At 40.1% G+C, this 14,020-nt stretch overlaps 1 protein-coding gene across 1 annotated transcript in view; it reads right to left on the reverse strand.

Moving 5' to 3' along the window:
• LOC109216876 overlaps window positions 1-2,432 on the reverse strand; it is a 4,543-nt gene extending 2,111 nt beyond the window's left edge. The window contains exons 1-3 of the mRNA XM_019381097.1: window positions 670-2,432; window positions 269-580; window positions 81-177 (exon numbers count right to left, since the gene is read on the reverse strand). Coding sequence (XP_019236642.1) covers window positions 81-177; window positions 269-580; window positions 670-2,432 — 2,172 coding nt within the window. The remainder of the gene's footprint in view (window positions 1-80; window positions 178-268; window positions 581-669) is intronic.
• Window positions 2,433-14,020: the final 11,588 nt, after the last annotated feature.

Genomic DNA, 14,020 nt, shown 5'->3' on the forward strand with positions numbered 1-14,020 from the left:
AACAAACTTATTTTAGTCAAGCATATTAAATCCAATGAGAAAAGCTATGTGAAGCAAAAATTATTATACCATTCACTCACCCGTTTTGGGAACCAATCAGGAAATTCTCTATTAACCCTCCTCTCCAAATCTGATGCTGAAGGTCTCCGTCCTCTTGTGTTCTTTCTTATGTAATCCCTAAACTCACTTCATATAAGCTAACTATATCAATTTTAATTATTTTAATTCTAAACTTTTGCCAATATTCATATCAATTTTATTTACTTACTCAATAAATGGCTTCACTGCCGCACAATTAAATAACACATATCGATGAGTTTGCGTCTTCACCAATGGAGTCAAGGGGAACGTTGAGGAGCCTCCAACTGGTTTACCTTGCGGAGGGAAGATAGAGGACATTTCAGAAGCCTCATTAAGATTTGGTTTATCATTCACACGTCTAGGCCTATTAAGCCTTGACTCAATCCCCTCAAAGTAACGAGAACAAAAAGTTAGAGCTTCTTCAACAATGTAACCTTCAGCTATGGAACCTTCTGGTTGAGCCTTATTCCCTACGAGGGACTTAAAATGACCTAACAATCTATAACATAAAATGAAACATGTTTAGAATAAGCACTTAACTTGAATTAATATTACATACATCAAAATTTCGGATAAGAAATGTTTTACCTTTCAACAAAATACATCCACCTGTAATGTACCGGACCACCTTGTATTGCTTCATCTACTAGATGGACAGTTAAATGGACCATTACAGTAAAGAACGATGGTGGGAATAATATCTCCATGTGGCAAAGTGTGAGCACAATGCGATCTTGTAGCTTTTCTAGATCCGCCAAACTCAAACTTTTAAGACAAAGTTCTCTGAAAAAAGAGGAAAGCTCTACTAAGACTGTAACAACCTCCTTTGGCAGCACATTACGAATTGCTATTGGTAGCAATTGCTCCATAATAATGTGACAATCATGACTCTTTAATCCAAAGATTCTCCTTTGGTCCGGATCAATGCAACCAGAAATATTACTCGAGTAACCATCCGGCACTAAAATATTCTTTAAAGTTGTGAGGAAAGCCACTTTCTTTTCCTTTGGAATGGTAAACACAGCAAGCCGACACTCATCATTCTCATCGGGCCAAAGATCACGCCTTATACCCATATCTTGCAGATCTTTCCGCGCCTTAATATTATCTTTTGACTTGTCTTTATCATTGAGCAAAGAATATATAATATTGTCAAACACTTTCTTTTTGATGTGCATGACGTCTAAATTATGGCGCAATGAGTTGAACTCCCAATATGGAAGATTAAAGAATATGTTTTTTTTCCTCCATTGTTGTGCTGCACCTTGCCCAATATTTCTTTGTCTAGCTCTTTTTCTTCTCTCACTCAACTCGGCCGGTTTTCCAAATTTAACATCAATATCTTTCACTTGTTGCAAAATATCAGATCCGGATAACTTTCTGGGTGGGTTTCTTTCTTCCACATTTCCATCAAAGCGATGTCTCATCAGTCTAAATTTATGATTTCTTGCTAAAAATCTACGATGACCAATAAAGCACCACTTTCTACTATGGCTAAGCCGACAAGGTTCTGCATCAAAATTACAAGTGGGACATGCTAAACCAGTATGTGAGTTCCAACCAGATAAGATATCGAGTCCAGGAAAGTCACTAATTGTCCACATAAGAGCAGCTCGCAACCTAAACATATCTTTCTTTGATGAATCAAAAGTTTCGACACCTTCACTCCACAACTCATTCAACTCCTTAATAAGGGGTTGTAGGAAAACATCTATGTTGTTTCCCGCCGTACGTGGACCAGGAATGATCATTGAGAGAATAAAATTAGATTGTTTCATACACAACCAAGGAGGAAGGTTGTATGGAACTAAAATGACTGGCCAAATGCTATAATTAGTACTCATCGTGCCAAAAGGATTGAATCCATCACTAGCTAGGCCAAGCCGAACATTCCGGGGATCAACGGCAAATTCAGGAAAAGTTGTATCAAACCTCTTCCATGCCTCACCATCTCTAGGATGCCTCATGATTCCATCTTTGTTACTATCTTCAGCATGCCATCTCATATATTTTGCTATTTTAGAGCACATGAACAATCTCTGCAACCTTGGTTTTAATGGAAAGTAACGCAAAATCTTTGCGGGCTTCTTAGTTTTCTTCTTGGTTTTCTTCTTACCTGTGGCAGACACAAGATCTTCATTTCTTCTCTTATCAGGCTTCCACCTAGAAGTGTGACAATACTTACATGTTTCCTCATTAGCATCATTCCCCCAAAATAACATACAATCATTTGGACAAGCATCTATCTTGATATAATCAAGACAAAGCTTGCTGATAGTTTTCTTGGCCTCATAAAAAGAATGAGGGATCCGTGCAAATGTAAATGCATCCCTCAACAAATCTAGTATCATGGTCATTCCCTTGTCACTTAGCCCAGAAAAATATTTTATGTGATACAATTTTAATAAAAATTCTAGTTTTGAGTACTTGGACCCTTCAAACAATTCTTGACTTCCATCTCTAAGCAACTCAAAAAAGTCTTTATCATTTGAAGCAGGCTCATCATTTAACCTTTCTTCACCACCCGCTACTTGTGACGGACCTACATCAACCCCATCGTGCCTTAGGCCCCCAAATGCTTCATTAATCAATAATTCAACTGGATTTTCAAGAGGTAATGTATCTTGTATAACCACATTATTTACAGAATTAGGCAGTATATTTCTTTCACCGTGAATAGTCCAAGTGACATAATTTTGAGGGTAATGGTTTGCAAATCAAATGTTCGAGTGCTACCTCTCTGTCTGCCACTTTGCTAATCCACACTTTAGGCAAGGACACTTTATACTNNAATTCTTTAAAAGTGAAAAACAAATTTCATAAAGTGATTTCTCAAAATCAAAGAAACTTTTTTTTATTTTGGATTGAGGTGATCTTAAATGGAGCAACATTCACAGTAAGGATACATAGCCAATTGGGATTGAGGCGCAGTAGTAATTGTTATTCTTTTACATTGGATGATTTTCTTAAATTTAACTTTTCTAAATCAGCTAATATGCACTTACTATTGTCTCCACTAACTTATCCTAAGTTCTTCGGTTTCCAGTTAAATATATTCTACTTTTACCTTTTTCTTTAAGTATGCACACAAAAAGCCTGATTTCAGAAAGAGTATTAATCAGTATAATTAGAACCATCCTAGACTACAAAATAGATATTCCTAAATGAGAACTCACATTTTTTCATACATTTTCAAATTTCATATCGTTGCTCTCTTATTTTTCTAAATAGAAAAATCTGATATAAAGAAAATAGAATAAACAAAAAAGCTATATTGTAAAACAAGATTATCACAACAGAGAAAAAAAAGAGAATAATTCATATTGAGTCAAAGAAGACGGGCAGTGGTAATGGGTAATGGAGAACTACCAAAAGCACAAATGGGTGAGCATTTCTTTATCAGGCTATACTTGCAGCATAGGGATTACGTATTTTATTAATCTATATATGTTTTAGTAAGTATTTATGCTTTCAGTACACTAGTTTGTTTTCCATTATTAAAACTCTTGTAAACTCACTTTTGTAACCAATGGTTTAGATTGGTGAAACTAAACTCTAAACAATTTTAGTTGGCAAAACCAACTGTGAGGACATGAGAATAAGAATTTGGGTATTTTTGGTTTTGACACATATTGGTTATAGACTCTTAACTCATTATTATATGAAAGAAAATAATGTGAGACTAGATTGATCTCCACACATTTGGTGGAGACTCAACTCCACTGATCAGTATATATACAAGGCAGCAGAAAGTATTGGATTTCTGTTTAACTGCATCTACTGTTAAGAGGGAAAAAAAAAAGCTTCAACTTTTCAATCTATAAAAAGCAACTCAAACGTCTATTCATTTAATTTTTCCAAGAAGATACTGCTCAAATAGTACTCCTAATCTACAAAAGATTGGATGCCTTCATATACAACTGATATTTCACGTATAAATTAGAATCAAGGAAAAAACACACAAAAAATCATACAGATCGACCATTTAATACACACAAAAATTCAATATCAAACACTATTTAATCACACAGATCGACCAAAATATACACAAAAATTCAAAATTAACAAAAAACTCATGAGAGAAAATAAGGAAAGAAAGAGAAAAATCAAACCTGGGAGGTGTAAAAGTGGTGGCGATTGAAGCGGAGAACTTCGATTGAAACAGACCTTTAATTGAAGCGGAACTTCGAAAAAGAAGCAGAGAACTTCGATTAATGGAGGTATAAAACTATTGAGCAGAGGACTTCGACTAATTAGCACGGTGACGGAACTTCGATTAAGAAGAAGAAGGAAAGGATTATTTTGTTTGGGGGAAAAATGGAGTTTTTGGCGTATTTGGCCAATTAAGAGTGTGAGGCGGAAATTTCTAGGGGGAAAAATTGGAGGGAGTGTTAAATTAAATACCCGCTATTATTTTTAGGGTTGCGGATGTTTTTGACCTCCGTAAATTGTATAATTTTGTGGGGGCTAATGTTCTGCCGCAAAATTATGCAAATTGCGGAGGTTACTTATACCCTCCGCAAATAAACCTCCGCAATTTACCCATCTTTTTGTAGTGATTGTATCTTTTTGATAATAATTGCATTACTTGAGTGCTTCATTTGGATAATTGTGGCGAGAATGAGTAACTTTTCAGGCAATTTAACATGAGTACTCATTTGGATATTTATTTTTGTAAAATGAAGAAACTTTGCAACTTACAAGCTCAAACCAAAAATTCGAAATATCCAAACCGTTTAATCCGAAACCGAACTTAAAAAATCTGATCCAATCCGAACATATTTGGATTGTCATTTTTTCAATCCGAAAATCGAAAATCCAAACCGAATTTTTCATATGCAATCCGAATTACCCGAACACCCACCTCAATATGAACAAGGAAAAAAAGTTTTAATACATTATAATTTTTACACCGTCAGATCATCTTTACTAATATCAAATGTAACAGATAACTAATTTTATTTTCAAAGTTAGAAATCTCTTTTTTTAAGGGAATTTACCGTGGATATTCTTTAGGTGATAGAAATTTACCGTAGGTACCGTGTAAAAAAATTCTTTGCACTAACAACTGTATCAATATAGAATATAGGTAGATAAATTAGAATAAATGACACTACCACCAGAAGTCAGTTTAGTGTTTTCGAAGAATTAACTTAAATAACCGTTTATCCAAACGCTTAAATTTAAAATAGCCGACGAATATATATATACTCCCTCCGTTCACTTTTAGTTGTCCATTATACTAGAAATATATTTTTACTTTTACTTATCCACTATATTAAATCAAGAGAAAGACAATCATTTTTTCATGTATTACCCTTATCATTAACTATTCATTCCCCATGACTTTTGAAAATGCTATCGTTATTGGGTAAAATTGTAAAATATATATGTTTTATTTATTATTTCTTAAAGGGCGTGAAAGTCCAAAGTGGATAACTAAAAGCGAATGGAGGGAGTGTGTGTATATATATAATCGTATGTAATTATTGTATCATTTATATATATTGTATGACGTATTGTATTAAAATGAGAGAAACCCTCAATGGTATTTCAGTTTCCATCATTTCATATAGAGGTACTCAGTTCACATCACGGTTCTAGAGGATCGTACAACATGAGTTGGGTACTCGGGTAGAGTTGAGCATAGCATTTCACCCACAGACGGACGGACAGTCAGAGCGAACGTCTATATTATTATTTATTTTTTAAAGTTTGGGAGAATTTATTATCCCTTGAAAAAATGAATTTGATAGTCGATTCAAGAACAACTTTAATAGGATTCTTCGCAGAATTACAAACAACCACACTCTATACATGGCTAACCAAATAGGATTAATTGAAAGGTAAACCATATAAGTGTGATATCATCACTTCTAATAAAAGTTAAATGACAATAACAGATAAATTCATTAATGCATATCTACTGTTGACACTAAACAGAAAAGTAAAAGAAGTCCAAACACTTTTATTTAAGCTAACACAATATGCTAGAAGCAATGCTAAAGACTCTTCTATTTGCAAATATTGGTGTCTCCATCGGTAAATTCATCGTCATCTATGATTATGTTTCTTCTCTTTCTATTCTTTACACCATCATTGACATGTTGATCTTCATCAGAGTCTTCCAAGTTATCCAATGAGACATCAGCAGCCTGTTTGGTTTTGAAAAAGAAAAGTTCACATATCTATTAAACATGTCCAATTTTAAATCTGAAAAAGATAGGTTTTTCAGATACCTATTAAATTGTAAATCAGCTTATGTATCGATGACGTGATTGAGGACTGAAGCGCAATCACAAAATAAAATCTAAAATATAATGAAAAGAAACAAATACAATTGAAGAGGTTGCTAGAACATGGAACTAAGACATTGAAGAGGCCTAAACAATTGAATATGAAAAATAAAAAAGTAAAAAAAGGAGAAAAAAGATAAATAGATTTCTTAGCCTAAGAGAAGTGCCAAATCATCACTATTATTTCCAGCTTTATTATATATATATATATATATATAGATTTATATATACTTGCTAAAAAATAAACAGAGAATTAGACCAGTTAATCAAAGTAGTTCTTTTAATTTTTGGATTAACGGATTGATAGCAATGGCACAAAATAATTCTCAAATTAGGCTAAACCATACCATATAGTGACATCTGAAAATGAATTCTATTGGTTCAATTCATCCTAACCAATCATGGGAAGGACCTTCAAAATGCTAAATCAATATAGCCATGTGCTATTTAAAATTTGGCCAATTTTTTAAAAATATTTAAGTTTTAGCCTGAAGATGGCAACTTCAAACAAACACTGCTGCTTTACGAAGATGGTGCTTTAGATAAATATGTAATTTGGTTTTACTTTCTTCTCTCTCTCTTTTTTTGGATTATGATTGCTTAAATCTCATGTTTGAAGAAAAGATATGGGTGAGTTATAAGGTGGATAAGCAATTGAACTACTCGTTTTGATGCAAATCGAATTGCTGAAGTACAAATTTTAAACTTAAAAATTCAACTTCACTCTGAACCTCCGAAATTATCCGAATTTTTAGGCTTGGCTAGTTCCCAACTTCAGTCACGAATTGAAGTTGAAAATCCAAACCCGTAATTTTGCATTTAGATTCTAAAGTGGCTAAACATTAAATGCATTGTAAATTTCAACTTTCTTAAATAGCAGTCCTTACCCCTTTAAAATCAGAGCGGTTGTAATTTGGAATTTTTACCTCCTGTAGCAAAGATTGATACCTTATTTATTTTAAATAAATACTCTTTTAAAAAATTATATTCTATAGTTACCTTTTGATTTTTATAGTCAAATATCTATTTATGGTCACATCCTACCCTTAAACCATAAATATGCTTTGTATTATTTTTCTCTCTCATTCTTCAGATTTTTCTCCACCCTCTCTCTCTAAGGCCAGTCTTTCTCCATGAATACAACCATGATTCTCCACTGATTCATCTTCATTATCGAACGAAATTTTCATTGTCAGTGGCCTGGGGCTCTGAATCAATGTCGAAATCGAACCATATCTTCAATTTCCTGAACTATACTTTCAGGCTACCGGCTACCCCTCGACGGCGACCTTTGTTAAACCATGTATCGACAAAGACCCATTAATGGGTGTGGCTAAACTGACAAAGTTGAGGTTCTAAGTATGATTCGGGCTCGTGGAAACATAAAATCTTTCTGGTTCTTTATTCCCTTGTTGTCTTTACTTGCTCAGATTCAAATTATTCAAGCTAGTTAATTTCAAACATTGTATGATTAAACTCTATTGGTAAAATACGACCATAATACATGGCTAACGTGATGGATGACTCATGGCGAGTATCTCCCAGTGGGGTGTCTAGACATTATTAACCTATGACGACCCAACCCGTCGTCTCATGTATTACAAGTTTTCCCTATTTATTGCTCTTTCATGTTTTATTATCAGCAACGGGTGAGTTAGAGTTGAATTGAATTGGTTTGGATAGGAAATGAGACACTTAGTCTCTTTAAGGAAGGTTTGGTTTGGAAATAGTCAACCGAACGTTGACTTATTAGTTAGAAGGCTCGGATGTGAATTCCGGTGATTCAGTTAGCTTCGGGAGGTGATTTGTGACTTAGGAGTGCGATCGGAAATGATTTTAGAGGTCCGGAATAGAATTAGGCTTGAATTGGCAAAGTTGGCACTTTGGCGAATTCCGGCGGATAGGTGAGATTTTGATCTGAGGATCGGAATGGAATTCCGAGAGTTGCATTAGCTTCGTTAGGTGATTTTGGATATGTGTGCAAAGTTTCAGGTCATTCGGAGGTGTTTAGGTCGGGTTTTTGATCGAATGTGCAATTCGGAGGTTTTTAAGAAACATAGGCTTTGATTTGATGAAATTTGAGGATTTTGATGTTAACGATAGTGTTTCGAGGGTTCGAGCAAGTTTGAATAAGGTAATAGAACATGTCTCTGCTTTTGGTTGAGGTCCCGGGAGCCTCGGAGTGAATTCGGGTGTTTAAACGAGAGTTTTGAGGTGTGTTGCAGGTTCAGCTTTTCTGTCATCTGGTATTTCCGCTCCTGCGGAAACGGACAGCAGAAGCGGTTCCGCAGGAGCGAGTGGTGGATCCCAAAGCGGTTCATGGCCTGGTGGAGTGTTTCCGCAAAAGCGGAACATTTTTCGCAAATGCGAGTCCGCAGAAGCGGACTATAAACAGCAAAAGCGGTCTTGGGTGGTTCGCAGAAGCGGATGAGGAGACGCAAAAGCGGACGTTGGGTTTTTAATGAAAATCCGCAAAAATGGGACGTTGGCCGCAGAAGCGGTCCCGCATAAGCGGAAACTGGAGAAGCGAAATCAACTGTTGACAGAAGGGTTTAAAATATTATATTTCATCCGCGAACAAGAGGTAGTTTCCACCATTTTTAAGCAACTTGGAGAGCTTTGGGCGAGAAATTTCGAGGGTTTTGACTGAGAATCGATTGGAGGTAAGTTCCTTGGCTTAATTACTCGAGTTTATGGTAAATTTATCATAGAAATAAGTGGAAATTCATCAAAACGGGTCAAGCTAGGGCTTGAAAAGTTGTGATGTAAAAACGGATTTTGAGAGGGCATTTGAACTCCGAATTTGGTAAAATTGGTATGTGTAGACTCGTGGCGAGACGAGGAATCCAGTGATGTAAATTTCGTAATTTTTCGAGAAGTGGGCCCGGGGCTCGGGTTTTGCCAACTTCGTGAATTTTGGTGTTTTTCGAGTCTTTTCGATTGGGTTATGTTTCTTTAGCCTATTGTAATGTATTCGTTGTGGTTTTAATCAGATTCGGCGTGCGAAGAGGTTGATTCGAAAGTCAAAGGCATAGCGAGCTAGACTTGTGGCCGGCTTGAGGTGAGTAATAAATGTAGATGATGACCTGAGGGTTTGAAACCCCGGTATATCACATTGTGACGCTATATTGAGGCGATACACGTACTCTATGACGAGTGCGGGGTCGATTGTGACTGGGGATTGTGACCTAGTCCGTTCCGATTGATGTTCGTACTGTGTTCTTGACTAGAAATTGTTTGGTAATCATCCTACTTGGATTTTATGAATATGTTTGGGGCTTTGTGCCTATCATGTGCATCCTTCAGGGATCCTTATCACTGCTTCCATGATGCTTAGCATATTTCATGATATCAGTCCTGAGTTAGACACTGCCTCGAAATGTTTAGTAAATAAATAAAGGTTTAAACACTTAGCTCTATAATTCCTAATAATTGAAACTAAAAATGAACAATTTGACTGTGCCCGAGTGGCTTGCATGCATATATATATCTGGACTGAGTGTGGATCGGGCTGCACGCCGCAGCGAATGCTACGATGATATTGCGCTTGGGCTGTAGGAGCCCCTCCGGAGTCTGAACCCCCACAGTGAGCGCGGGTACCCAAATGGATCGGGCTGCGCGCCGCAGCGGTCATGTGCATTGCATTGCATTCATGCATTTATACCTATTTGTCTTACTTGTCCTGGTATTGTTGTTGTTCCACGTTTTATGTGCTGAATCGTTTGATTATAGTCTTTATATTGTAATATTTTGGGATTTTTTACTTTCAGTCATTATATATGTTTATTACTCACTGAGTTGGAAGTACTCACTTTACTCCCTGCACCATGTGTGCAGATTCAGGTGCTCCGAAGACTTAGTGGAGCTGTTTGCTGTTTTCGTGAAGTTATTTTCAGGAGTTGTTGAGGTAGCTGCCTGACGTCCGCAGGACCTGACTCCTCCCCTTTGTTTCATTTATCTTTCCATATCCTAGACTTCTTTATTACTATGGATATATTACTCTGTTACATCTAGAGGCTCTAGACTCGTGACTCCAGATCTATTGGGGAATGTTTGGATATTCGTTATTATTTTCCGTACTATTTTATTTAGATTCGGATTGGAACCTTGATAATTGCTAATTTTAATCTTATTATTTGTTAACGGATTGCGTATTTGGGTTGAGAGTATTTAATTGGTCGGGCTTGCCTAGCATTAGTGTTGGGCGCCATCACGACCGGGATTGGGGTCGTGACAAGTTGGTATCAGAGCCTAGGTTACTAGGCCTCGCGAGTAATGAGCCGGTTTAGTAGAGTCTCGCGGAACGGTACGGGGACGCCTGTACTTCTCCTCGAGAGGCTGCAGAACCTTTAGGAAAACTCCATATTCTTGAAATTCTTGTCGTGCGGCTTTGTGATTCGAGAACTAAATCTCTGTATTCTATTCTCTCGCAGATGGCGAGACCTCGTGCTACCGGACGCGATGGTCGACCACTAGTACCACCCACTAGAGGCCGTGGACACGGTCGTGGGCGTGGTCGAGGTAGGGCAGCAGAGACAGCACCTGCTGACCCACCAGCTGCCACAGTTTAGGACCAGACTCCAGTTGTCGATGTCCCAGCAGTGCCTATTGCTATTCCTGGTCTCCAGGAGACCTTGGCACAGATACTATCAGTTTGTACTGGCCTGGCTCAGGCGGTCTCAGCTTCTACTACAGCAGCTGCTTCCCAGACCAGGGGAGGACATCAGACCCCTGTTGCTCACACACCTGAGCAGGCTGCCCAGGGATTTCAGACACCGGAAGCAGCCATAGCTCCGCCAGTTGCTCCAGTTGCACCAGTTCCAGCCTATGAGGTTCCAGCTATGCCGGACGATGAGCAGCGTCGTCTTGAGAGATTCGGCAGGCTTCAGCCTCCGACGTTCAGCGGTGCTGAGGGCGAGGATGCCCAGGGTTTTCTGGATAAGTGTGAGCGTATGCTTCGCACTGTAGGGATCTTAGAGTCGAGTGGTGTGGCTTTTACTACTTTCCAGTTCTCAGGGTCTGCATTCACCTGGCGGGAGGACTTTGAGAGGCGTAGGCCGGTTGGTGCAGCGCCCCTTACATGGCAGCAGTTCTCCACTCTCTTTCTGGAGAAGTACGTACCGCAGTCTCACAGGGAGGAGCTGCGTTGTCAGTTCGAGTGGTTGGTTCAGGGGGACATGTCTGTGACCCAGTACGAGTTGAGATTCACGCAGCTAGCTCGGCATGCCACTTGGATGATCCCGACAGATCGGGAAAGGATTAGGAGGTTCGTGGATGGCCTCAACTATTCACTCCACATTTTGATGACCAGAGAGAGGGTTATAGGTGCTCGTTTGAGAAGGTAGTTGACATGGCTTGAGAGATTGAGACGGTTCGCCGTCGGGAGCGTGAGGAGAGGGAGGCAAAGAGGCCTCGAGGTTCAGGTAAGTTCAGTGGTGCTCCGTCTAGGGGCCAGTTCCATCGTGGCAGAGGCCGTTCCTTCAGGCCTCCTCAGTCAGGTCGTCTAGAGTACAGTGGGGCCTCTTCAGGCCGTGGTCATCAGGGATTTCAGCAGGGCCAGACTTCACTTTGTGCCCTTCCAGCTCAGAGCTCTGCACCGCCTCTACCTTCTTTGGATCAACTTGAATACCATCACTGGACACCACGTGTCCCAGAAAAGCTACAGACCCAAGCCAAAACTCACATTTGGAGAACTTTGCATAAAGCTTCTCCTCGCTCAACCTCTGTAACACCACTCTCAAGTGCTGAGTATGCTCCTCCTGGCTACGCGAGTACACTAGGATATCATCAATAAAAACGATAACAAATGAATCCAGATACGGCCGAAATACGCTGTTCATCAAGTGCATGAACGCGGGTGGGGCATTAGTCAGCCCAAAAGACATAACCAGGAACTCATAGTGCCCATATCTAGTTCTGAAGGCAGTCTTCATAATATCCGAATCCCTGATCTTCAGCTGGTGATAGCCTGAACGAAGATCAATCTTCGAGAATACCCTTGCCCCCTGGAGCTGGTCAAACAAATCATCAATACGAGGTAGTGGATACTTGTTCTTCACTGTCACCTTGTTCAACTGTCTGTAATCAATGCACATCCTCATTGTGCCATCTTTCTTCTTTACAAATAGAACCGGTGCACCCCACGGTGACACACTAGGACGAATAAACCCCTTATCTAGGAGTTCCTGAAGTTGATCCTTTAGTTCTTTCAACTCTGCTGGTGCCATGCGATACGGAGGAATAGAGATGGGCTTAGTGCCAGGCACCAGATCAATACCAAAATCAATGTCCCTGTCCGGTGGCATACCCGCCAGGTCTGCTGGAAACACATCAGGGAAGTCCTTCACGATGGGGACGGAGTCAAGACTAGGAGTCTCAGCTCCAATATCTCTCACGAAAGCCAAATAAGATAGACAACCTTTCCCAACCATCCGCTGGGCCTTTAGGAAAGAAATCACCCTGCTGGGAACATAATCAGTCGTACCACGCCACTCAATCCTCGGAATACCCGGAATAGCCAACGTAACTATCTTAGCATGACAGTCCAGAATAGCATGGTACAGAGATAACCAATCCATACCCAGAATAACATCAAAATCAACCATGCTCAACAGTAATAAGTCAACTCGGGTCTCCAGACCCCCAATAGTCACTAAACAGGATCGGTATACATGATCTACAATGATAGTATCACCCACCGAGGTAGATACATGCACAGGCAAAGCAAGACAACCTCGGGTAGTACCCAGGTGATGAGAAAAATATGAAGATACATAGGAATAGGTAGATCCGGGATCAAATAAGACAGAGGCATCTCTGTGGCAGACTGAGATAATACCTGTGATAACAGCATCTGAGGCAATGGCGTCCTTCCTGTCTGGAAGAGCATAGAATCGAGCCTGACCACCGCCAGTCCGGCCTCCACCCCTGGGGCAGCCCTGGCTACCTGGCCTCCACCCCTAGCTGACTGGGCGGGTGCTGATGAAACAGGAGCAGAAGATGAGGGCTGATCTCTCTGCTGAGACTGACTACCACCACGCCGAGGACACTGTCTCCTCATATGACCGAACTCACTGCACTTGTAGCAACTACCCGGCGCTGGAGAAGGGGACTGATGGAAACCCCTCGCTGCTGAAGAACCCTGGCTGAAGAGGCAGGTGTAGAGCTCTGAGCTGGAAGGGCACTAAGTGAAGTCTGGCCCTGCTGAAATCCCTGATGACCACGGCCTGAAGAGGCCCCACTGTACTCTGGACGACCTGACTGAGGAGGCCTGAAGGAACGGCCTCTGCCACGTTGGAACTGGCCCCTAGACGGAGCACCACTGAAACTACCTGAACCTCGAGGCCTCTTTGCCTCTCTCTCCTCACGCTCCCGACGGCGAACCGTCTCAATCTCTCGAGCCATGTCAACTACCTCCTCAAACGAGGCACCCATAACCCTCTCTCTGGTCATCAAAATGCGGAGTGAATAGTTGAGGCCATCCACGAACCTCCTAATCCTTTCCCGATCTGTCGGGATCATCCAAGTGGCATGCCGAGCTAGCTGCATGAATCTCAACTCGTACTGGGTCACAGACATGTCCCCCCTGAACCAACCACTCGAACTGACGCAGCTCCTCCCTGTGAGACTGCGGTACGTACTTC

Source organism: Nicotiana attenuata, unplaced genomic scaffold, assembly GCF_001879085.1.
Source record: "Nicotiana attenuata strain UT unplaced genomic scaffold, NIATTr2, whole genome shotgun sequence".
In the NCBI taxonomy this organism is placed as follows: domain Eukaryota; kingdom Viridiplantae; phylum Streptophyta; class Magnoliopsida; order Solanales; family Solanaceae; genus Nicotiana; species Nicotiana attenuata.